The 23,336-nt window shown below is 39.2% G+C and overlaps 2 protein-coding genes across 13 annotated transcripts in view; both read left to right on the forward strand.

Moving 5' to 3' along the window:
• Positions 1 to 9,518, forward strand: part of DTNA (dystrobrevin alpha) — a 216,578-nt gene extending 207,060 nt beyond the window's left edge. For 5 of the 11 annotated variants that reach the window (XM_063299253.1, XM_063299252.1, XM_063299254.1 and 2 more), the window contains 2 exons: positions 924 to 1,056; positions 5,846 to 9,518. In XM_063299253.1, coding sequence (XP_063155323.1) covers positions 924 to 1,056; positions 5,846 to 6,007 — 295 coding nt within the window. In that variant the 3' untranslated portion in view covers positions 6,008 to 9,518. Of the gene's footprint in view, positions 1 to 923; positions 1,057 to 2,639; positions 2,688 to 5,845 lie in introns of those variants that run through there. The other 6 variants (XM_063299257.1, XM_063299258.1, XM_063299259.1 and 3 more) reach the window with 3 other exon arrangements.
• A 7,587-nt stretch (positions 9,519 to 17,105) lies between these two features.
• The window catches only part of MAPRE2 (microtubule associated protein RP/EB family member 2), an 81,013-nt gene continuing 74,782 nt past the window's right edge, over positions 17,106 to 23,336 (forward strand). Inside the window, exon 1 of one of the 2 annotated variants that reach the window (XM_063299244.1) lies at positions 17,106 to 17,219. The gene's annotated coding sequence lies outside the window, so the exon portion shown is untranslated. The remainder of the gene's footprint in view (positions 17,220 to 23,336) is intronic. The other variant, XM_063299245.1, reaches the window with a different exon arrangement.

The raw sequence follows: 23,336 nt of genomic DNA on the forward strand, positions 1-23,336 counted from the left end.
ACAAACTCACTTGGACATCCTCTTACAAGATGGAGAGATGGACTGTGAAAAGACGGCTGGCTGGGGAATTCTGCCAGTTTAACTTTTACACATCTTAAAGTTCCTGAGGCTGGGAAACACTGATGTAACCTACAACTCTCCTGTACCTGTTACTGTTAAAGTTGGCTTGCATCATTCTCTGATAACACCTGAGTTTCTTCTGCATGTTTCTTGCCATTCTACTGAAAATAAAAAATATTAAGAGGTGTTTTTTACAGGATGAAAAAGGGTATAATGAAGCCCCTGTAGTTGTGGACAAAACTCTCAGTTCCAGGCCCCAAACATTCTGGAGTTCTCCACAATATGCCCAACTAGCAGTCCCGCAGATAATTTTCTGAAATACAGAGCTCTGCATATTATTGTTTGTTTGTTTGTTTGTTTGTTCGATTTATATGGCTGCCCATCTCATCTAAGCCTCTCTGGGTGGCTCATAACAGGTAAAAACAATAAAAAGCTAAAAAATAATATACAAACATATGAAAACTATCCATAATCAGTATGAAAACATAAAATCACGATCAGCAGCAGAATTCACTCTACAGCAGCCTCAGTACAGCCACTGTAAGAGCTCCCTACCACATCCATGAATATTCATAGTGCTCTGACTTTTCTACCACTTTCATTCTATTCTGATTTTTAAAGAAGGCCCTCTTAGGCAATCTGTTTTACAATGCTAGATTATGAGAAAAGGAGCTGCATTTTTCTAAACTCACATTCCTCAATATAAATAACTTGGGTGGGCTGTATACCCTATCTGCCCCACCACCACCACTACAAATGTGGACTGACATAAGATGGAATTTACTGCTTTCAGATTGAGTATCTGGGTATGAAGTAGATCAGGTAGTAATTGCACAACCCTATTTATTAATAATTGTCTTTAGGGTTACAGAGGATGGAGATCCTTATGTTAGAGCTGATGATGAGAACTACGAAAATGATTCTGTCCGCCAACTAGAGAATGAGCTCAAGATGGAGGAATATTTGAAGCAGAAACTGCAAGATGAAGCTTATCAGGTAAAAATAAAATAAGAACTCAACAAAATTATGTGGATGAAAGATATTTCACTGTCCTAGATTTTACATCTTTTAGAAGGATATAGTGATAAGGGTGCAGATTCCATACAATAGTGAGATGCACTCATGTTTCTGTGAATAATCAGGAAGTACTTTTTGTACTGAAATTAATAGGCTGACATTAACCTTCACAAGCTGTTAGTTGGTGTATCACAAATGCTAGTAACATACTCTGTCAACAGTGTGCTTTTCTATTTTTACGAAATCACTTTGAGAGTAGGTGGTTGTTCACACATGCATTCTTGGCACTTTAATGCTGTGAAAGGAAGTGGTAATTTGCATGTGTGAATGAGCCATCAAGACTTATCTTGAAAGGTAGAACTTTCCTCTTGTTCAAGGTCATCTCAAATACAACTCTTTAGCAAAAGAAATAATTTTAATTTAAAGCCCAATTACCTATCATTCAAGTAAGCAAAGCAGGTTAGTTCAATTCTATGGCCCAGCAAAGAGAGCTGCCACTAGGATAAACTGAAAGTAGTAGGAATCTTTCAACACGAGCAAAGACATTATAAAAATACCAGTGATCTATTTCACAAAGTCCCTAGAAACTGCATCGTATAATAATAATAACATAACTCCTGACAGTGGTAAAACTTATGTGTAGAAGATACCAGTCATTGATAGTACAATTGCTCTGATGCAATTACAGCACCTATTTCACAAACATGCTAACAACTATAATCTACGGTACTACCTTCATCATAGTTGATGCCATATTCAACCATATTCTGCCAGCTGCCCAGAATCATTGGGTGTTAGGCAGCATACATTATTATTATTATTTTCTAGGAATTGAAAAAGATAGCAATCTCTGTCTGCCTGGCATAATAGACATCAGTCCAAAGCTGCAGTTCTTGATACATTTTAGTTTCACTTCCAAATAAAGCTACAGATAATCTGCCTACATTATGCTTATTCATAGGGAACATTGATTAAATTATATCATGTGTAGGTATGAAAGAGATCAAAGCACTGATCAATACAAGAATGTGCTTTCTGGTTCACTATATCTAAGAAACACTGGTTAATGGGCAAATTAACTCTGCCTTAGGAAGTACTTCCAAATACTACTGAAAATGTGTAGTTTTAGGAACATTCGTATCTATTTCTTTAAAACAGGAGATTGTAAAATATCCTGTTTTAAAGACATATGTACGAATTACAATATTACAAATATACAAATGAGGAATGATTGTCCATAACTTGAATCAAACTTAGATAAGAAATTCTGTACCTAAAGTATCTAGAAGTAAGAGTTAGACAATTATCCTTCTCTTTTTTTGTTGGGCCTTGTAGCAAATGCCATTTTTATTCAAAAGAACAAATTGAATCTTCATCCTTTCTAGTCTTTTCGCAAGGACAACCTTCTCACAGTTTCTTCTTGCATGCTAACATCTTCCTTTGCTGTGTATCATTGTTGCATGCCCATATGACACCTCTCACCTCTCTCAAGCCCCATTGTCTATAGAATGTTGCACTGATTTGGCTGCTCACATCTTCTGTTTTCACTTTCTTATTTACAGGTCAGCTTACAAGGATGAGTAACTATCCTTGTATCTCCTCTCAAGTAAGTTTTAAGTTGATTTAAACTGATTTCAATCAGTTCCATTCAGCAATCATCCTGAATGGAGTGCATTTGGGGGGGTAGGAGGGGCAAGGAGGTTGGCCACATTTTCTCTTCACCAGTATGTTGTAATATACTGTAAACATTCTGCAATTCTAACTGTAATTTTCAAGTGAGAATCTGCTCCTATTATGCAGCAGTGGGAAAGCTATCGAGAGGACTGTAGGCTATGTGGTTTGTCTTTATGGGCCTGTTAACACGAAACATGAAACACTGATGGATGGATGGATGGATGGATGGATGGATGGATGGATAACACCCTTGGGAAGAATGATATGAAACACAAACCCCCAAAATTAGAATTTAGTGATTTAGCTTATAAATCTGCTTTTTAGATGTACATGAGTTGCATGTGGCCATTATGATTATTTATTAAACAGATTTATAATGTATAATCATGGCGTTCTACACTTATGAAAACAATATTTTGTAACATACTATAAGAATTTTTCCAGCCAAATTCTATTATTATTATTATTTCTAGTTTTAAGCAACTCATGTGTTAAAATTACGAAGTGCAATTTAAGAAGTTAGCCAGCAAAGAGCGGCAGATGGCAAATGCTTTTGGCAGAGTTTGTTCAAAAACAATTTTGAATTTTTATACTTTATTTTGCATTACAGGAAATTGTTAACACAGAAGATTGAATTCTAGCATTCTAATCCTTTTTTTAAAAAATGCTGTGGAAGATTCTTCAATGTCAAAGATGATTTAAAAAATATTACTTAATCTTGCATAATAGAACTATAAATATTTCTCTGATTCTACAAAATTAATACAGGCTTTGAAGGGCAGAATTCAGTTGATTAATCTAGAGCAAATCTGATTTTCATACAGATCAGTAGAAGTTACCTGCAGTTATTTCATGCAAATATTGCTGAATCATTACCATATTGAATCACATTACTAGACAGAATTTGAATTCCGTTTTTTTGCAAACAATAGAAATAGCAACTCCTGCTTCATTTCTTGTTCAGATAAATATCAGGCTGGAAACACATCAATATGCAAGACAGACCTTCAGAACACATGTCTAATCTGGCCTGCCAGTCCAGCCCATCTGGCCTTAAGCAAGGCTTCTCCCTATCTGGAAATCTGTCCAGAATGCCAAAAGGGGTGAAGATGCAGGAAAGCTAAGGAAGAGTCATTTCTAAATGCATCTGTTAACTTATAGCAGCTATTTGTCATTTGGAGTGGGCTTCAGTTTTGTCATCCCCAAATTATGTCACCTAGCCACCCAAGGGAGCCCATTCTTGTTCCCATCCCTTGTTTAGAAGCTAGTAGGGTTTTCATATTTTTATTAATAATGTGTGGGGTTTTGTTATGTAAAAAATATCCCAAACCTGATATTTTCCAGATATTACCCCAAATTTTTCAACCAGCATGTTTTGAAAGTGGTATTGTAACCTAGTGTACTGTAATCTTGAAGAAGGCTATTTTCCAAGATTTAAATCCTAAAACCACAATTTTATTGTACAATTGTATTTGTGTCCTGTTACACCAAGTTATAGTAAAGGCCCAAGTCAGCCATGGATATTTGCCTAGAGAAACAGCCTTCAGTGTATAAACTCAGGCAGGTGCACATGTGAACGGTTGGCTAACTAAATGTGTCTTCTAAGACAGATGGGATGCCTCCACACAGCTAGTTTCTTGTACCTTGCTTCTAAAGCTAGGAAGTTCAGACAGAATTCAGTTATGTTTAGTCTAAATCTGTAAAGAAGGCGATAAGAGAATCTGCACCTTACAGACCATGCCCACATGAAATACAGAAGGAGCTTTTTTTTAAAAAAAAAAGGTGAGGAATGATTGTGGTTGCTAGAGAACTCCACTTCCAAGCATATGCATAATACATGGGTACCTTTGCACTGATCTATCTTTCTGCTATCTAGAACATGGTAGTAGTTGCAAATTGGTATAAAGCAGACATATCCTAATCTAACAAACATATCCATGAGACTATTTATGTATATGACAAACATGTACCAATGGAATTTTTATAGAGCTACCCCCTCCACTGAAATAAACTAGGAAAGCCATTTATCCCTGAGAGAGCTATTAGAGTAGGTGGTAAGGTAGGTAACTAGGTAACTCTAGATGCTCTTGGGTACACTGATTATCCATTCAGTTCAGTTGATTTAGAGTGAAAATGGCTTTGGTTGTCCTAATGGGTTATTTTTTCTAGCTGGATAACAGGACTCTGTCCTACTAATTCTTTTGGATTTTTCTATGGCTTTCAACTTTATCAGTCACAATATCTTTCTGGAGCTCATTTTGGGACCTAAGTGAATTTCATGACATGGTACATCTTTTCTCAGATGATGCCCCTCCTAAACAGAGAAAGCCTAGCCACCATAATGCATGTACTGTTAATATTCTGCTTGGCCTATTACCATTCATTGTTTGTGGATATCTTTTAAAGAATCAGGAAATGTTGCCAAAAAAATGTGCATGTGCTCTACATACATTGTGATATGCATGCAGATAGTAGATCAAGGAACAGCTGTAGATTTGATAGATTTTTGTTTACTTAGTAGTATGTATTATAGATATACCAGTTTGATGATACAGAGCCATTTTGGGGCAGGGGTTAAAGTAATGAGGCTAGAAACTGGAAGAGCATTCTAGTCCTGCCTTAGGTACAAAGCCAGCTAGGTGACTGGTCCAGTTACTCTCTCTCAGTCCTAGGAAGAAGACAATGGCAAACCACTTTTGAAAAATTTTGCCAAGAAAATTTCAGGAGTCAAGACTGACTCAAAGGCACACATACACACAAAAGTTTGATGATAATACTATTCAGGTATTATATGAATTGGAATATTCATCACATGAGCATTTTCAGTCATTCTACTCCCCCACCAACCATGCTTAACTATGCATTCAGAACAGATATCTGCAATAAGAAGTCTTCAGCTGTCCTGAAAGCTAGCACATGCAGAGCTAAAGGTGCAGGTGTCTACAGGAAGCTAGCTTAATTTGAGTGACATCAGTGAGGGGTGGGCTTATCAGGAATGTTCATATGGTGAGTATTCCACATTTGCACAATGCCTAAGTAGGGCTGGTATGTTTCTGTGAAATACAATAAATGGTATTAAAACATTTCTTGACAGGAAAGCTGCAGTCAAATGGATAATGAAAGTGATGTAAGAACTGAGGAGGGGAAGGAAGAAGAAGCGGAGGAGGAGGAGGAAGAGAACACTCAGACTAATGACAAAGATAGCCTAGCTGCCAACTTAAAGGAAGAAGTGAAAAATCAAGTGCAGCCTCTCTAACCAACTAGGTCTCCAGACTGTAGCACAGTTATTTTGTTTGACAAGTTGTAGTTTGTAGGAGTTTCTTTTGAAAATTAAAGAACCATGATTTTTATTTAAAGCTAACTTATATCAGCTACATCATATGTAACATGGCTTATTATTGGTGAAGAACACTGGCTGTACTAACAAAATACAAACCCTTTGCACATAGTTTTAAACCTGTTCAGTTTACAATGACAATACTGTTTATATTAGGAGTTTGATTTCTGAATAGTTTGAGATTTTAGAACACTTTCCTATACACTGTACATTGTTTTTCCATGGAGGGAATTTTAAAACTATAATGATGCATTTATCGTTGAATAAATATACTCCTGTGTGTACATATTTATAGCCCAAAAATGAACTATAGTTGCAATACTGAGCCCAACCACATTTGCAGAATTCTCACAGATACTACTGGGACTTGCATACATGTTGAGATACAATATTGTATCCTTGGATAGCAATTTGTCTTTAATATTTCTGCAAAATAAATAAATAAAATGAAAATTTAAAAACAAACCTGTACAAAATGCACTAAAAAGTATCTCTATGACTTAGGGCTACTACATAACTTACGAATATTTTCTTTCAAGGTATAATCTAACAAATCAGCCATAGAAGTTAGTGTAAATATTTTCTTTCCAAATAGAAATCATATACAAAAGACAACATTCAAATTATATAGAATCTAGTTTTTAAAAATCAGTACAGATCTTCTTAAAACTGTGAACTATGTTTTGAAATACTTGTTACTAAAGCTGTTTATAAACCACAGGTGCCATAAACTCCCTAACTAATTGTATAATCTTCATGGTATTATTTTGTTGCAGTTTTAGGACTTCCTTTCACATTATCTCCACCCTTCATATCTTGTTGGTTGAGGCCTTCAGCTTTAAATGTACAGGCTTTAAAAGATTGCTTGCAACTACTTTCTTTTCTTATTTTTGAATGTGCATTGCCTTAGTCAACCACCAGTTGTTTTGCGTGCATTCTTGGGAATGGGTCAGGGGTATCCGCAGGGTATAGTCAAAAAATCAAGTTAGCTGCCACGCACATCTTGCAATGTATATAAACAGGCAGAGCTTTGATCACGCTATCATGGCTGCCATCTTGCCTTTTTTGATCTTACTCTGGGGACACTCCTGGAATGGGTAGAGAGACTTTTTCGGGGGCTGAATGGGGGTAATCTGCTAAATATGAAAAGCACAGGGAGGGGAGGTGTGTCCTTTTAAAAAAGAAAAAAAAACATGTAATTAAAACTATCACTTTTGAGTAAATCTCAACATCCTATTTAAATAATAACAGGGAGGAGATTGCTCCTATGAAAATTTTAAATGGAAAAGTTACTTTGCAATCCTATTTTCTCTATACAGTGAACTAGTTACAAGCAACTTTTAGTCCAGAAGAAAACAGCAAATAATCTAGACATTGTTAAGTTTTTAGGGCAATGTTTTATTAATGGTGCAACAATTCTAATATTAAGCATGAGTTAAGAATAGCTCAAATCTGTAAATCCAAAGTTATTATTAAAAATGCCCCTCCTAAAACTCTTGCATATATACTGCATTGTCCAAATTAAAAGCTGAATCTTCCTGTTGATTCTGCTAGGGACATGCTTCAGATCAAAGATATATGAATGAAATAACTCTTTCCCACACATGCACAGAATAATTGCTATTCCCGGCATCTTCCTTCTTGTGTCTTTTTCAGCATTGTCTCTATGTTGTCAAATCACAGAATTTAGAGAACAGCAGAAAATAAAAGATGTTTACATAGAGACACCCCAGCAACCCCACCTTCGCAATAATTACTCTTTACTCCAGTAGTGTCTACTATCTTCACATGGTGGATACATAATCTTTGACAACTTACCTCTCCTACACCCTTCTCTCAGGAACTGGTTACTCTCTACTAGTGCCTAGCACACATCAGTTAATACTATGACAGTATATTGGCAATTCTTGCTGACAGCTCAGGACTCCAGCCAAGTATTTCCTAAAGAGAAGCAAAATTGTATGAAGATCTAAATCCAGCTACATACCTACAGTTAAGAGTAGTGATTGTTTTCTCTGATACAGTCCTTAATTTACACATCCACATTGCATGTAAAACACATGCATGAGTTTAAACTTTGGAAAATCTGTGCAACGCTGTTATTGTTGTCGCAACATATGCTCTTAGCCTGGTTTCAGCACAGAATCCCCAAAGCAGAGCTTTAGGTGGCCTCTTACACTCTGGAACTCCAAGTTGAAGCACTTTTTCATTTGCCTCCAAAACCAAAACCTAATTTACTACATCAACCAGTGTTAAGCTGACAGTGGCTCAGCTTGGGCAATATTTTCCCCCGATTTCTCTCCAGCATGTTGTTGGAAGCAAAACTGTGTTATCATCTAACACACTTGTTCAATTTCTTGGGCCACTAGAGGTGGGTACAACGTTTGAATAAAGATATCCTTGCATAAAACTCCATTAATGAAGGACTTAGATAGCCTGTTTCTATATTTTATTTGTGCTGTTACAAGACCTAATGGAATAGGATTTTATGTGGATATCCCTTATTCAGATGTACATCAATGTGAATGCCCGAGGAATACATGCCCCAGGCTAGTGTTGCAGACATATTTTTCCATGCACAATGAAACAAGCATGTAGAGGAATCCTGAAGTGAGAGTTTTGTCCCAGTTGGGCCAATGTTTTAGCCCACTCAGTCTTTGTTTGCTAAACTTGTTTGGATGGTGAACTTCCAAGTTATTGGAATGGTTGAACTAGCCATTTATCATTTTTCATGGCTAATTACTGTAGCCAAAAACTCCTTGTGGATTGTTAATGGAAGGATCATTAAGAGGCAGGAATTAGAATGTGAAGATGAGCAGGATTCTTGAATGTTGGAAGAAAAGAGAGGATAGAATCTCTGTAAGTAGTAATGTTAACTTAAAAACTGCATTAAAAGGTGTGTGGCCTTTGTTGTGATAATACGTATTTTCTTATATGCATGAGACAAAATGTGGCATCATTATTTAGCACAGATGTCTGCCTTTTACTTTAGCCACGTTCCCCCATTCTTACAAGTTGCTTGGAATTGCTGTAGATAGATCTTGTAAATACCACAACTGCAGGTTGCAGCAGTTAGGTTGGTTCAGGTCAGTGCCAGAGCTTTGAATGACAAGATGGGAATTTGTGAACCAAAAAGTATGAAGAATGACATCTTGAAGCTACTAACTGTCTGATGTTTTTAACTACTGTCATTTCACACCAGTCTGGACAGACACTGCAAATTTTACATTATTCATTGGTATTGTAAACAGAACTACTATTGTATGGGGGTTTTTTGTATTGCTGTTAAGTATTGTTTTGTGTGTGTGTGCGTGTGTGTGTGTGTTAAGCCTACTGGGGACATATTTTGAAGTGATTAAACTATTTAATTGTGTGTCTATATTTTGGAATGAAATTATTTCTTCATTAAAAAAAGAATTTTTAAAAGGAATTCATCAAGCCTCCATTCTTGTTGTTTACATTGAATTCAAGATACATTTTCCCCTATTCCAGCAGAATTCTTTCTCAGATTCATTTAGAAGAAAGGGATATGGAGATGAGAGAGAGAGAGATACACGCTTTATTTTTTTAACTATAATGTCTAAGACTAACATCAGAATGACACAATTACCACAAAAAGTATAGTCACCAGCAGCAGTGTTAACAGATGTAATGACCCTCCAATCAGACAAAGCCTGTCAGAACTGAAATATTTTCAGATGAATTGTTGTACAATCAGACAATTCCATAATTGGAGCATTACGATGGAAAAATACTATTAAAAGATCTGCATGGGCGGATGCTGCTGGTGATGAGGAGAGGTTTGGATTTTTTTACAGATACAGCTTTAGAAGAGTAAAGAATTACAATTCCACTAGCAATCTGTTAGCATAAAGTTACCAGCCTTTTCCCTCCCGATGTTTCCTATGGTTAGCATTCAATTGTTGCACAAGTGAATTTCCATTTATACAAGATTTTGCCCCCAATTCTCCAGGACATAATTTGGGGGAGACAAGTAATGCTGCTGGGTTCCTTTTGGAAGTGAAGAATTAATAGCTTTCCAGATGATATTAAACTACAGCTTCAGCCCCTAGCCAGCACAGCCAATGAGGAGAGATGCTGCAATTGTACTCCAACCATATTTAGCCAATTCAAGTTAGTAATCTCTTATTTTACTCTTGCTTTCTGTAAATTTTAAATTGAATTTTATTTGAAAGATGTTGCTAGTGGCTTTAGTAAGAGAAAACTTTATTTTTCATTTGCCATTTAAAAATACAGACATGCACACATTGTCATGCAGTGTAGACTTCATACATCATGAGCTTTATTCTGTCAAGGCATATGCTATAATGCATGTATTAGTCTTGAAAGTACTACTTGACTCCTGATTTTACAATCAGATATATATGAATAACTCTGTTCTAAGATACTGGATTATATGGATCATTGATCTCATCTGATAATGGTCCTAGTATGTTTGGGGTTCTCAAGATACTGTAGCAAAAAAAGTTACTTCCTCCAAACAGGTGCTTTTAGTGCTGCTGCTTTGCAAAATAGGTCATTTTGTGTCTGAAACTCAGATGATATTCCTTCCACTTCTCCAAAGAATGGTTTTAAAAGGTTTGTTGGATAATTAAGATATTAGATCTTGTATTTGTTCCCAAACTCCTCCTTTGATATACCACTTCAAGTAGATTTCTTCACTCTGTAACTTCTGCTATTTGTGAGTTTCACCATCTTCTAGATAAGAGATGGTAGGCATTTCTCCCTGCCTATTTGGGTTAGATGGCTAGTTACTTTTGTGTTTGTTTGATTTCAGTAAGGGATTGATCTTGCTGTATGCTGAGAACTGTTTAAGTTCTTACTGATTGTTACAATTGCAGGCATGCTGAATATAATGCTTTTAATTTATTCATTTCTACCAAGTAAAACACAGTCCTGGCAGAGCTCACCATGGCCTAGGTTCAAACTTAAGCCTTTGAATGAGATGCAGAGATGTGAGCAGAGGAAGATTTTATAGTTTTATGGCTACAATAAGCATGCAGCACAAAGAGGAATTCACAGAATTGAAGCAATTGCAGACAATTAAGTGCATAATTCAGCCAAACTATAGAACATGTATCTTTTTGACTAAAAGCTAGATGAGTGTCTGGGGCTTAAGAAAAAGAAAGATAGGCTGTTGCATCAGATGTGGTTTTGAGCAAAAGCAGCAGCCAGTACGGGTAATAATATTCTCAATGTAACTGTTATATAATAGTTAATATATTAATATTATAATGTATAAAATATAAATATAACTGGGACATGCTGAAAGTGCTCAACACATGTCACCTTTTTGGCCTTTGCTTTCAAGGCTCTTTCTCTGTATTTTGCTGTTCAACAGTGTGGTATAAGGACTGGAGAGTTTTCTTCAATAGAAGAAAGTAGAATAGAAAGGATATAGACAGTGGCTTTTTCTTTATTTGCATTACCTATTTACATTTCTATGTAGGCAGGAATATCTTTATTCTGTACTGATTCCTTCCAAAGACCAACAAATCATCCTGTATATCCTGGCAAGCAGCATAATTAATACTCAAGGGACTTCACTGCTAGGAAATTCCCTCTACAGTTCTTTCGAAAAAGGGATGTTTATGTCATATAAAGAAATCTAGGTAGAAAGAACAAAGTTTATAGAAGGGTACAGAGGATTTTAGATGAAGTGGTTTCTGAAAATGATATATGAAAATTACCCAGGAATTTGCTCTTAATAACCTAAAACTTTGCAGCAGTATGTGTAGTATATTCAGTTTGGCATCTTGCTAAGAAGAACACAAGTTATACACATAACTGCTTGAAAAAAACAAGGAAGGTTTAGTTTGTAATATTTATGAGCCATGCCATTTCTGGAATTTTGTCCTTTATGTTAAAGAGAGGTAAACAGAAAATGATAAATACTTCGTACATGCATCAACGCAGGGGCTTTAAATCTATGATACCAAAAGAGATTACTGTTTGAAGAAGCAGTTCTGTAGCATTCCCTTTTGTTTCTCCCCTGCGTTAAGAAGTTGGGTGCTTTATTTTTCATTTTTTAACTAGCAAACACCAGATTTTATAATTTTATAATATAATCTAAAAAAATCATTTTGCAATGAATAATGAACAACCTACAAGCAATCTGAAAAAGTTGTATATTCTGCCACTTATAAGGATTCATCATTTAAAGTTTTAAAAAAGCAAAATAGCTCAGAATCTAATCTTTATAAATTATACTCTCAGATTATATTATAATTTCCCTGATTTTTTGAACAAAAGTTTGCTCATCTGTCTCAAGAGAATAAAATAAATTCAAATATATGCCTTTTTAAAAATAATACTCTATAAACACTTCTGTTTGCTTAGGCTAATTTTAGGGTTTCAAGTACTCCTGAAACAGGGTACTGAACAAAAGCTTTCAATTATCTTTTAAAATAACTGGCTTAATCTTTCTATATGCCAACATTATTTTAAATGGTTTATAAAATTGTTTCTGAGCCACCTTTCGGACCATAAAATCCTGCAGGTTGATACATTTTAGAGCAATTTAATATAAGCTATCATTACGAGAAGAAAGGCAGTTTTAAAAACAGCAGAGTTAGTTCATTTAAAATCATATGGCCATTTCTTCACTAACTTCTAGATGTTTATGAACTTCCTTCTTATTCAAAAGGCATGCAATGAACATTTAAAGAGAGAAATGATGGAAAGAGAAAGAACCACCGTTCTGCAACTTAGAATTTTTTTCTGTCTAACAGCATGTACCTATAATTATTTATTCAGAAGCAAGTTAAATGCAACTTACTCCCAGGTAAGTGGGTACAGCATTGCAGGCATAAAGAGCAAAATGTTGTTGCAACTGTATAATAGTATTTATGGAGATATTTTCTTAAGAAACCATAAGAAAAGACATCCATAAATGCTAAAAAGACCAACTAACTAGTTTACAGCTTAGGTGAAAACTGAAGGCCATGTGACAAGTTTATTTTTGAGATAAACTCTACAGCTTATTCTCATAACCAGTACACAAGACCTGTTCCCCACACCTAAAGGACTTTCGATATTAAAATATCTCAAGAATGATAGGTGATGAGTTTGCAAATACAGAACCTAAAAGGAAAAGCCCCAGAGGGGAAAGTGCAAGAAACACAGAATGATGACATCATTATTACTCTTTCAAGATAGTATTTGCATATTCCAAGTGCTCGCTATGCTGGCCCTGGAATAATTTCTCACACTCTCATTTTATTATTACTAGAATATTCTCTGGTGAAAAGAAAGCAGCACAGTTTATAGAATAGGACAGAACAACCTGGCGTGAACAATCCCATTATTTGAAAGGTAGTTCTCAATTTAATGCAACAAAGTAATACCAAGTATTCACCCTTTTGAGCCCTGGTCCAATTTATGCAACGACTATTTTTACATCTTTGGAGCAGCCAACTAGTTGGCTTTTCCAAAGTAGATCAGACATTGCAACTGAAGAGCATCAGAGACCACTAATATTGCAACTGTTACCATAAATCCAAAAAAGAAGTATATTTGAACTGACAAGCATTAAATCCACACTCCTCCAGGCAATTATTAAAGGAGTTGAGAGGAAACAATTAAATCTTGCATTCATTGCTGTGCGTCCCTTCAGCTCTACAGCTTTCTGTCTTTAAAGAACTAAGCATGTCAGCAAGATCATGGCTTTGCCCAACTTAGTGAAGAAATAGTTGCAACCTCAGTAAATAGCACTTTTAGTTTCAACATTATATATTACACATTGGATAGCATGAACTTTGCTTCAAGTATTATTTTGTTCTGATGTTGCTGATATTAATTTTCATGCTTATTATTATGAGAACTTATGAGACTGAAAGGCTGTTATCTCTGCTCAAGCACATGCCATGTGCTCCCTTTTTGGCATTTTGGAAAGCTTAACTGGTACTTGACATTTAGAATAAAACAGTTTCTTGCTTGAAGAAACAAACTCGCTTGTGAATCTTTTCTCTTTTGTACATAGTGAGGAAAAAATAAAACTTCTTTATCAGAGGGCCTTCACATCAGAGACACTGGCAGATGAGCTATTCATTTTACATTTTTAAAAATTCTTACTATGAATTTTTAAAAATAAACATACATACCAATCCACGCAACTTCCATAAACGTATCTCAGCCCCTATTTCAGAGTAATTGCTTTATTAAGACTATCGAAATATTACAAAACAATGAGAAAAATTTTATCTAACCAAGCCAAAAATGTTCAAGCAGCTTATAAACAGCTTAAGGTGGTCTAATCTCTGTTAGGGAGGAATACAGGTCAGAAAACCATCTGAAAGGCTGCTGCGAGGACTGTTCATGGCATCTGTTGGATAACGTCACTTGGATTTGCTGTGATTTGGATTCCAGCTGTGCAGTCTGATTGAGTTCACTGTGGTACAGTCTAACAATGTTATTTGGGAAGAGTTTGAGCCTGGTGGCCCTGAGGGAATGGACAGGGTCCTTGAAGCTGTTAGTGCAGCCACCTGTGCATTAAATCCATATCCTTCCTGATTGGTCAAGGCCTCCTGGGAAATAATATACAGGTGGGACCTAGGGGCAGTGAACTGAGGGAGAGGGTAGTTCCACCTCAGCTTAAGGATGAATTAAAGAGGCAGTTGCCTGCCACTTCCTCAAGAAGCTATCACTGGACCCTATGGTATTAGATAATTTTTGTCCCATCTCCAACTTTCCCTGTTGAGAAGGTGGTTGTCTTGCTGCTTCAGAGGGGTTATCTGGACCCTTTTCAGTCAGGTTTCAGGCTTAGGCACTGTACTGAAACAGTGTTGAAATGGGTTGAGGATGGTGCATCCATCTTGGTCTTCTTTGATCTCTTGGTTGCTTCTGATATTGTCTAGGTGTCCTTCTGGATTGGCTCAGGAGATTTGTAAGGGGAGGGACACAGTGTAATAGTTCTCCAACTTCCTTCAGTGTTGGGGGGGAGAGATCCAGCCTTAGCCTCTACTCTATGGGTTACATCAGCATTTGATTGATGTTCTGTTTAACATCTTGAGACTGCTGCATATGATCATCCATTGGCATGGAGTTAGAAAGTTATACATCTCAGTGCTGGGCTGTCCAAACAATACCTCTGAATTTCTGTCTTGGTGACTGGATGCTGGGGATCTGGTTGGAAGAAAACAGGCTCAAGCTCAATCCTAGAAAAACTGAGTGGCTCTGGATTTTGGGGCCACCTGAGTTTAGGGTATTTGCACCTTTGGTTCTGGATGGGGCTATATTATCCCAGACAGAACTGGTCCTCCTGGACTCATGACTTCTGCTTGAAGAGCAGGTGGCAGCCATAGTTCAGAAGTCACTTATGCCTTGTCCATATCTCATCTGGATTACTGCAATGTGCCTTATATGGAGCTGCCCTTGAAGACCACTGTGAAGCTACAGCTGCTCCAGAATGTGGAAGTGCAACTAGTTATGGGTGCACTTCAATGTGCCCATGTAACACTGATGCTCCACTGGCTACCAGATGCGAATCAGGGTGCTGGTTGTGACCTATTATGCCCTTCATAGTGCAAGACCAGTTATTTACAGGGATCTCTGTCTCAGATTGCCTGTTTGATAAGATTTGACTTATAGAGCATATTCTGGGTCCTGTTGCTTAAACAGGGTCATCTGATAGGACCCAGGAGACATACCTTCTCTGTTACCATGCATGTCCTATGGAATGGTGTTCCTCCCAAGATCTAGATGGGTTCCACTCTACCTACCTTTGAGAAGGCTCTTAAGACCTGATTTTACACCGCCCCCCCATCCCCAGGCAATGGCTTGGGAGGTGTTGTGCCCATCTTGACTATTTTGTTTAGGGTTGGATGAAGTTGCCTTGAGTGCAGTATGTTTTATTGTGTTATTAATTTTTTGAAGTTACTGTTATGTGTTATTTTTGTCTTTATATGCCGTCCTGAGTCACATGTCATTTGGGTGGCTATATAAATTGAATGAATGGAATGAATGAACGAACAACATCCAGCTATAAAGGTTACAAAACAACTAGGGAAAAGGTTGCATGAAATGGGGGAAATTAACTTCAGTTCTCAGTGACATGGGTACGGATCCACATTTAGCTGACTTTAGAACAGTTGCCTCGAAAATAATGTAATGGGTTAAATGTGACTAAGACAAGTCCAATCAGAAAAGCAGAGTCCAAAGATTGCTGACTTCTCAGTTCAGCCAATGGCATCCTTCCTTTCTCTTCCTCCTCTCAGCTAACTAAGATCTGAGGGAGTTGTCCTGTGTGCAGAGCTGATAAAAGTCTCAGGCAGCTTTTTTCGCTCACCCTATCCTATCCCAATGTACCAGCATTAATTTATTTTTTTACCATTTATAACATTTCTATACCATGCCAACGCTTAAATAAAATTCTCAGAGAATCTACAATAAATAAGCATAAAATTCAATTATATAAAAAACAGAACAAAACACCCTGTAAAATAAAAAAACAAACAACTGCACAATTAGCCACACAAATTATGAGTTGTGGGTCAGACTGATGACTTTAAGATGACTTTGATACAAGTACCAATAGTTAACTTCCGCCCTCAACACTTTTGCTGAAAAGTAAGCAGTAGGCTGAAACAGCACTTTCCAGAATTCATTGCGGCCTACTGGTGCAAAGAATGGGCTGAAATCCAAGCTATGAAGCCATCTGCGTGTCCAGACCGGGCCAGTAGTAATTCCAAAGCCACCGTGGCTTAGCAATGAAAGTCCGCCCTCATCCTCAGCTCCAGAAAAGAACGGAGCCCGCGCGCCGTTACGCTCTTGCTGCTGCTGCTGCGGTGGCCATGGCTGAGCAAGCAGAACGCCGAGGCAGGCAGGCTCGCTGAATCGCAGGCGTGACAGAGCTCTTCTGCCTCCACTGGCAGCCCCACAGACGCCTGACGCATCCCGCCTCCGGGCTGGTTCCGGCCACTGGCCTCGTTCCCTGCTGCTGATGCTGCGCACCGGGACCGCCCCTCTCCAGAGCAGCCCAGCTCGCCCGCCCGGCTGACTCACGTGGCTCTCGGGCGCAGCGGCAATCGTTGCGGAGACTGAGGAGGGAGGAGAAAACAAAAGGGAGCTGTCAACGCAGAAAGCTGCACGCCCGGTGGCCCGGTAAGAGCAGGTGAGTGGCGGGCGGGCGGAGTAGGCGCTGACTGGCGCTTCTCTAAGAATGGAGCGGGAAGTGCGCGAGTGGCGAAATGGGACCCTTCTCCGACGGCCCCCCGGGCGCCCAAGCAATTGCCAAGGCAGCAGCCCGGTCTCCGGCCGCCTGGAGCCAGGTTGGTTTCCAGAACCCAAGGCGAGGAAACGGACGCGTTCTGCCGGACGCAGTTGGGTGAGCGGGAGCTGGGTTCGCCCCGCTGGCACCGCCGAGGTTCCGGAGGGCTTCCAGCTCAGAGCAGGGGAAGTCGAGAAGGCGCGCTCCTTGTCGGAGGGGCGCCGGAGTTTGAGGCGGGGGATTCCCAGAGAAATCTGAAGTTCGAAGGAAGGAAGAGTTGAGTTGGTGTTGCGGGAGGAGGTTGCTGAGTGGGAAGGAAGATCCGAACTCATCGGTAGGCGCGGAGGCGCTGGCAAGCGTCAACAAGCTGCGAAGAAACCCTACTTGTAAGGGAGTTAAAGCTGCTGCTGCTGCCGCCAGCAGCGGGAGAAGCTTCTACAAAGAGAGCTGCTTGGGCTGGGTTGGAACGAACCCCCATCGCCGACTCCCTGGGTTGCCGGCTGGCTGAAGTTCAAACCACAGCCCTGGGGACAGCGCCAGGGATGAGTGGCTGGGGAGGCGGGTACGTTGGGAAGTTGAGAGCTCTTGGGTAGAACTTGGTAGGTTTTAGTGAAGGGGTGGACCTCTGACCCTGGGACTGAGTTGAAAATGGGGTAGTCCCGCCTATTTTGGGCTCCAAATAGAAAGCTTATTCTATCTGGACTAAATATTCTATCTGGTTACTTTATGTGCTGCAAAAATGTTGAAGCTGGGTCCCTAAGCATAACTTTGTGGGCTGTGAGCAGTGGTAGCTGTTTGAGCATGTTGGGTCATCTTGTCATAGAGTAGTGTTTTTCAAATTTACTGAACTCTCGGCCTTTTCGAAATTTATTCCACTTTCTAAGCCAGCCATTAATCCCAGCCTTTTCGGGTATTATTCTGGCAGCCATACTGTCCTTATAAGAATTTCTTGATAAGGGAACTGATCCAATTCTGGTTTTAGAAGATTATTAGTTAAGGAAATCTTGGTGTCAGCTGAACAACCATCCTTTGTTTTGGAGCATGAATGTGATAGTGACAGGCCGTCTAAAGTGGGGCCTTGTACTGGTTTGTCCGCTGAAAAGTTTCCTTTCTGTTCTTTTTGTACACAAAATGACAGAGGGGAAAAAACTGGCATAAAGCCCTTTCTGAATCAGCAATCCATCCTGGATTAGGGAATTGTGGTTGATTTTTTTGCAGAATAAAAATGGCCAAGTTACATATGCAAGCAGGCAGGAAGAGTTGTAATATAAATACTTAATGGAGTAATTTTGATGTGTGGTCTGTTTACACTGATGCCTGCCATCTGAAAGGCTGGTGAACCTTGATTGATATCACAGGAACTTGGCTTCAGTGATGGCAGGGTCTGGGCACAGGAGTTTAGGTGCTGTTCAATGAAATGAGCTGGAAGTTCTCCATATGCAGTGTAACTGGTTTGACATATTTTCAATCTACCTTTTTTTACCATTTGGTGAGGGCAGTCTGTAAAAACCATTACATCCAGGATCTAAACTAATCTGATTTCTTTCTGCAGAACTGTTTATGCACTTACAAATAAACCTGGTAAGCAATTAAGCTGGTGTGTGTGGGGGGGTGTATGTAGGCATGATGTTATTTAGTTTTACTGGGCATAGGGATTTACTTGTCAAGAGATATCTATTTTAAGGTGACCTCTTCTTGAGGTACAGCTAGGTAAAGGTAAAGGTTTCCCTTGATGTAAAGTCCAGTCGTGTCCGACTCTAGGGGGCGGTGCTCATCTCCGTTTCTAAGCCTTAGAGCCGGCGTTGTCCGTAGACACTTCCGGGTCATGTGGCCAGCATGACGACACGGAACGCCGTTACCTTCCTGCCGAAGCGGTACCTATTGATCTACTCACATTTGCATGTTTTCGAACTGCTAGGTGAGCAGGAGCTGGGACTAGCAACGGGAGCTCACCCCGCCGTGCGGTTTCAAACCGCCGACTTCCCGATCGGCAGCTCAGCAGTTTAACCCGCAGCACCACCGCGTCCCTCTGAGGTACAGCTACATCCCTTTTTATGCCTAACAGAGTAACTGTGATTTGAAAACAGGAAAAAATAAGCTTTCCATTTCCCATATTTACAAGAGAATTGGGAGCATTTTATAAAATAAATGAATAGCACACTGAACTTTCAGAAATCTCCTTAATGAACCAAATCTAATGCTAATTAAGCCCTGAATATCATACAAGTGAGCACAACAGGAATTAAGAGTTTTTCTGAACTAGTTATTCCCTTCTCATTGCTTCCCAGCTTTGCCAAGTTTAAGTTAGGCATTGGGTACAGAGAACATCTCTATATGATGATATGGAAATAATAAACCTTTTGTTGCTTTGAGTTACAACAGTAAAGGATTATTCTCACTTAAAATAATCAAAGATTATTTATTTGTACTAAACCCTTAGCTAGGTCTGGTTTTTGAGGAAAAGTGTATATGCCTGTTTAATTAATGAGTGAATAACATGTACAGCACAGCTGTTTGAACTGAACATTAACTAGTGTGACCTCAGCAGCTAGTTAACATCCAAGATTCCCCTGAGTATGAAAACCACTGAAAGATGTGTTATCTCCAGCTGGTCTCAGTATGTATGTTGGAAGGCTTTTTAAAGAAAGTTCTTCTTGTTTTGCTATCAGAGATATTTTTAACTGAATAATACCACCGAAGAACCATTTGCTCATGGCTATAACATTTTTGTACATAAATACACCACTTTATACATGGTATGTCTGAATAGTGTACTCACATTTGTACTAACTGTAGTAAATGAAAACAGTACTTGAAAACTGGAAGGGAAGATTGTTGAGATCATGGTGGGAGGCAATTTAGAGGAGGAGGAAGATGATTATTTGGACCCTTTTCAGTCAGAATTCAGGCTTGGGCATGGAGTGAAAACTACATTGGTTGTGTTCATAGATTATCTTTGTCAGGATCTAGATGTGGGAATGTCCCCTTTCTAATCCTATCAGACCTCTTTGTTGCCTTTGATACCATTCACCATGATATACTTCTCAACCATCTGAAGAGATTGGGAATTAGGGACACTGTGCTCCAGTAATTCCATTCCTTTCTTACTGGACAGTTCTGGCTGATGGTTGTAGGTGAGGAAAGATCAGCCTGGGGCCCTCTTACATGTCAAATACCACAGAGCTCAGTTCTCTCTCCATTATTATTTATTTACTTTTGATATCTACATGAAGCCATTGTAATCTGTTAGTTCAGGGTATAGTATTATTTATTTATTTATTTATTTATTTATCTAGCTGCCCATCTAACCTGTGGAATTCTGGGTGGTGAGCAAAGAAAAACAGAGTAAACCTACAATGTAACTTTAAAAAATCCCCATCAAGGCCCATATAGAAACTTCCTGATTGTATAACAGACATGCCTGTGTCAGGTTCCACTAACGTCCTGGCTCCAATGCATGGGGAAAAAGCCAGATCTTCGAGGCCTTTAAAAGGCCAATGGGAGCAAGGCTGTCCAAATTTCAGTGGAAGGTTGTTCTATAAGGAAGTGGCATGACAGAAAAGCATGCTGAATCACTAAGGGGACCTGGAGCATACCAGCCCTGCTGGATCAGCTGGGAGAGGCAGAAACCAACAGGGATAGATGAGTAAGTAACTTGGCCCCATGCCATGTAAGACTTTAAAGGTGATAACCAGCATTTTTAATTGAGCCCAGAAGTCTACTAGACAGCTCATGTAGTACTGGTGTTACATGAGTGTGTCTTGGTGTGCCCAATAATGCACATACCACTGCATTCTGGACTAGCTGAAGCTTTCAGATGCTCTCCAAGAGCAGCCCTGTATGGAACACATTGCAGTAGTCAAATTGGAAGTGACTGAGATGTGAGTAAAGATAAGCAACAGCTTCTGCTTTAGAAATGAGTGCATCTAGCACACAAGATGCATTTGTGCAAAGGCCCTCCTGGCCACAGTTGCCACCTGCTCCTCAAGCAGGAGCTGTGAGTTCAGGAGAACCCCCAGATTGTGCAACAACTCTCTGGGGGAGTGTAATCCCATCCAGAATTAACAATGGAAGATCTGTAGATATGGAAGGCTCTAAAACCCCCAGTCACTCTGTTTTGTTAGGCACTGGGAAAGCACTTGGATGATCAGAGACAGAGATGTACGTATAACTAAATATCATTAGCATACCAATGGGGCTTAACCTTGTACCAGAGGATGATCCCACCTAGCAGTTTCATGTAAATGTTAAATACAAGCAGAGAAAGATTTGAGCCCTGTGGTCCCCTGCAAACCAAAGGCCTAGAACTGGACCTCTCCCACCCTACCAATACAACTGGAACTGGCATTGGAGGAAGGAAGAGAAACATGGAAGAAACATGCCCCCCACTCCCAACCCTCAGCTGGCCCAAAAGGATACAATGATTGGTGGTTTTGAAAGTTATTAAGAAGGCCAGAACAGATATACTACCTGTGAGAGATAATATACAAATCTGATCAATGCTGTCTTATTACTATATTGTAAATGGCCTGCAATTTTCTGAAATAGTGCCAGGTAATTTGCTTCCTCCAGAGCCCATTAAAGTCCACCTCCTCAACAACCTTGTCCAGTTGTACATTGCTACAGTGGGCTGCAATGACAATACAGATGAAGCTCTACCCAGTGCCTGGTAGCTCTTGAGGGAAGAAACAGGCTGAACCGAAGCAAGACAGAATTGCTGTTCATCCAACATGGCTCTGGTGCTTCGCTTCAAGAAGTGGCATTGCATCTGAGGGAGCAGGTCCATGACTCTGGTGTCCTTCTGGAATCAAAGCTACTGCTGGTGGCTGGGCAGGCTTTTGCCCAATTGGGCACTCATTACAGCCCCACCTTCAGTTGAAGGCCCTTGCAACAATAACTCATGATCTCTTCACCACTTGGATAGACTACTGCAATGCTCTCTGCATGGGGCTGTCTGCAACTGGTTCAAATGCAGAGCCTATATGTTAAGTGGCATTATCTGCCATAAGCACTTTACACCTGTGGCCTTGCATTGGCTGCAAATGGGTTTCTGAATGTAAAAAGTGCTGCTTTTTAACCTATAAAGCTTATACAATTTGGTGCCGAGGTACCTTCAGGACTGCCTTTAGCTAGAATCAATAGATACATCTAAAAAAAAAATGGGGGGGGGTGGCTTTCTCTACTACTGTGAAAGCAGGGGCTGAGGCCAGGAGGAGGTGTTGGCATGGAATGGCTTTCCCCAGTAAACTAGATTAGACCCTTGCTGGCCTTCCAGAAGCAAGTTAAGATGGAGTTCTTTGGGAGACCCCTTTCAATTAATTGAGAGCCTGTCATAGGAACGTTTATATTGTTCTCCCAATTATGCTGTTGATTTTATTTTTGGTATTACTGTACACTTGCTATAATTATACCCTGGTGTGTTAGGCTGTGTTCATAATTATGCTCTGTACATAACTGAGTCATATGATTGTAGCATCTAGAAATCAAATAAAGATATACATACACTCTGTCTCTATCCTTGTTATGAAATAACGACAGCTATGAACTATATTCCTTCCAGATTCTGCATTTAGAATATATTGTACAAATTTGCTTCTGTTTTCTTCACTTATCATCTATTAATAGAGAAGGAAATATCAGAGTAACAGGTCAGTTGCCTAGTTGCTCGTCGACATGAATTGCTGCAAACTAGGCCCGCAGAACCAGAACTTCTTCATTAACAAATGGTTTGCAGCTTTTGCCTCTACTTTCATTAACTCTGTTGTTCTTCTTGTAATAATCTGCTGGTATGCTTGGATTAACAGTACATTTAATGTCTGGTTTACAGGATTTAGCATGTCAGGACCTCAGTCGCTCCCAAAATCACTGAAGAAAATAGATATCTGGAAGCTCAATGATGGCATAATCACAGTGCAGCCATAAAGAATATTGACTAATGTCATGAGTAATTGGCTGCTAAGTCTTATTAAGGGGAAGTTTGCCTCCAGTAAGCAGAATGCTGCATTTCTGCTTACACAAAAC

Source organism: Candoia aspera, chromosome 3, assembly GCF_035149785.1.
Source record: "Candoia aspera isolate rCanAsp1 chromosome 3, rCanAsp1.hap2, whole genome shotgun sequence".
NCBI classification, from domain to species: domain Eukaryota; kingdom Metazoa; phylum Chordata; class Lepidosauria; order Squamata; family Boidae; genus Candoia; species Candoia aspera.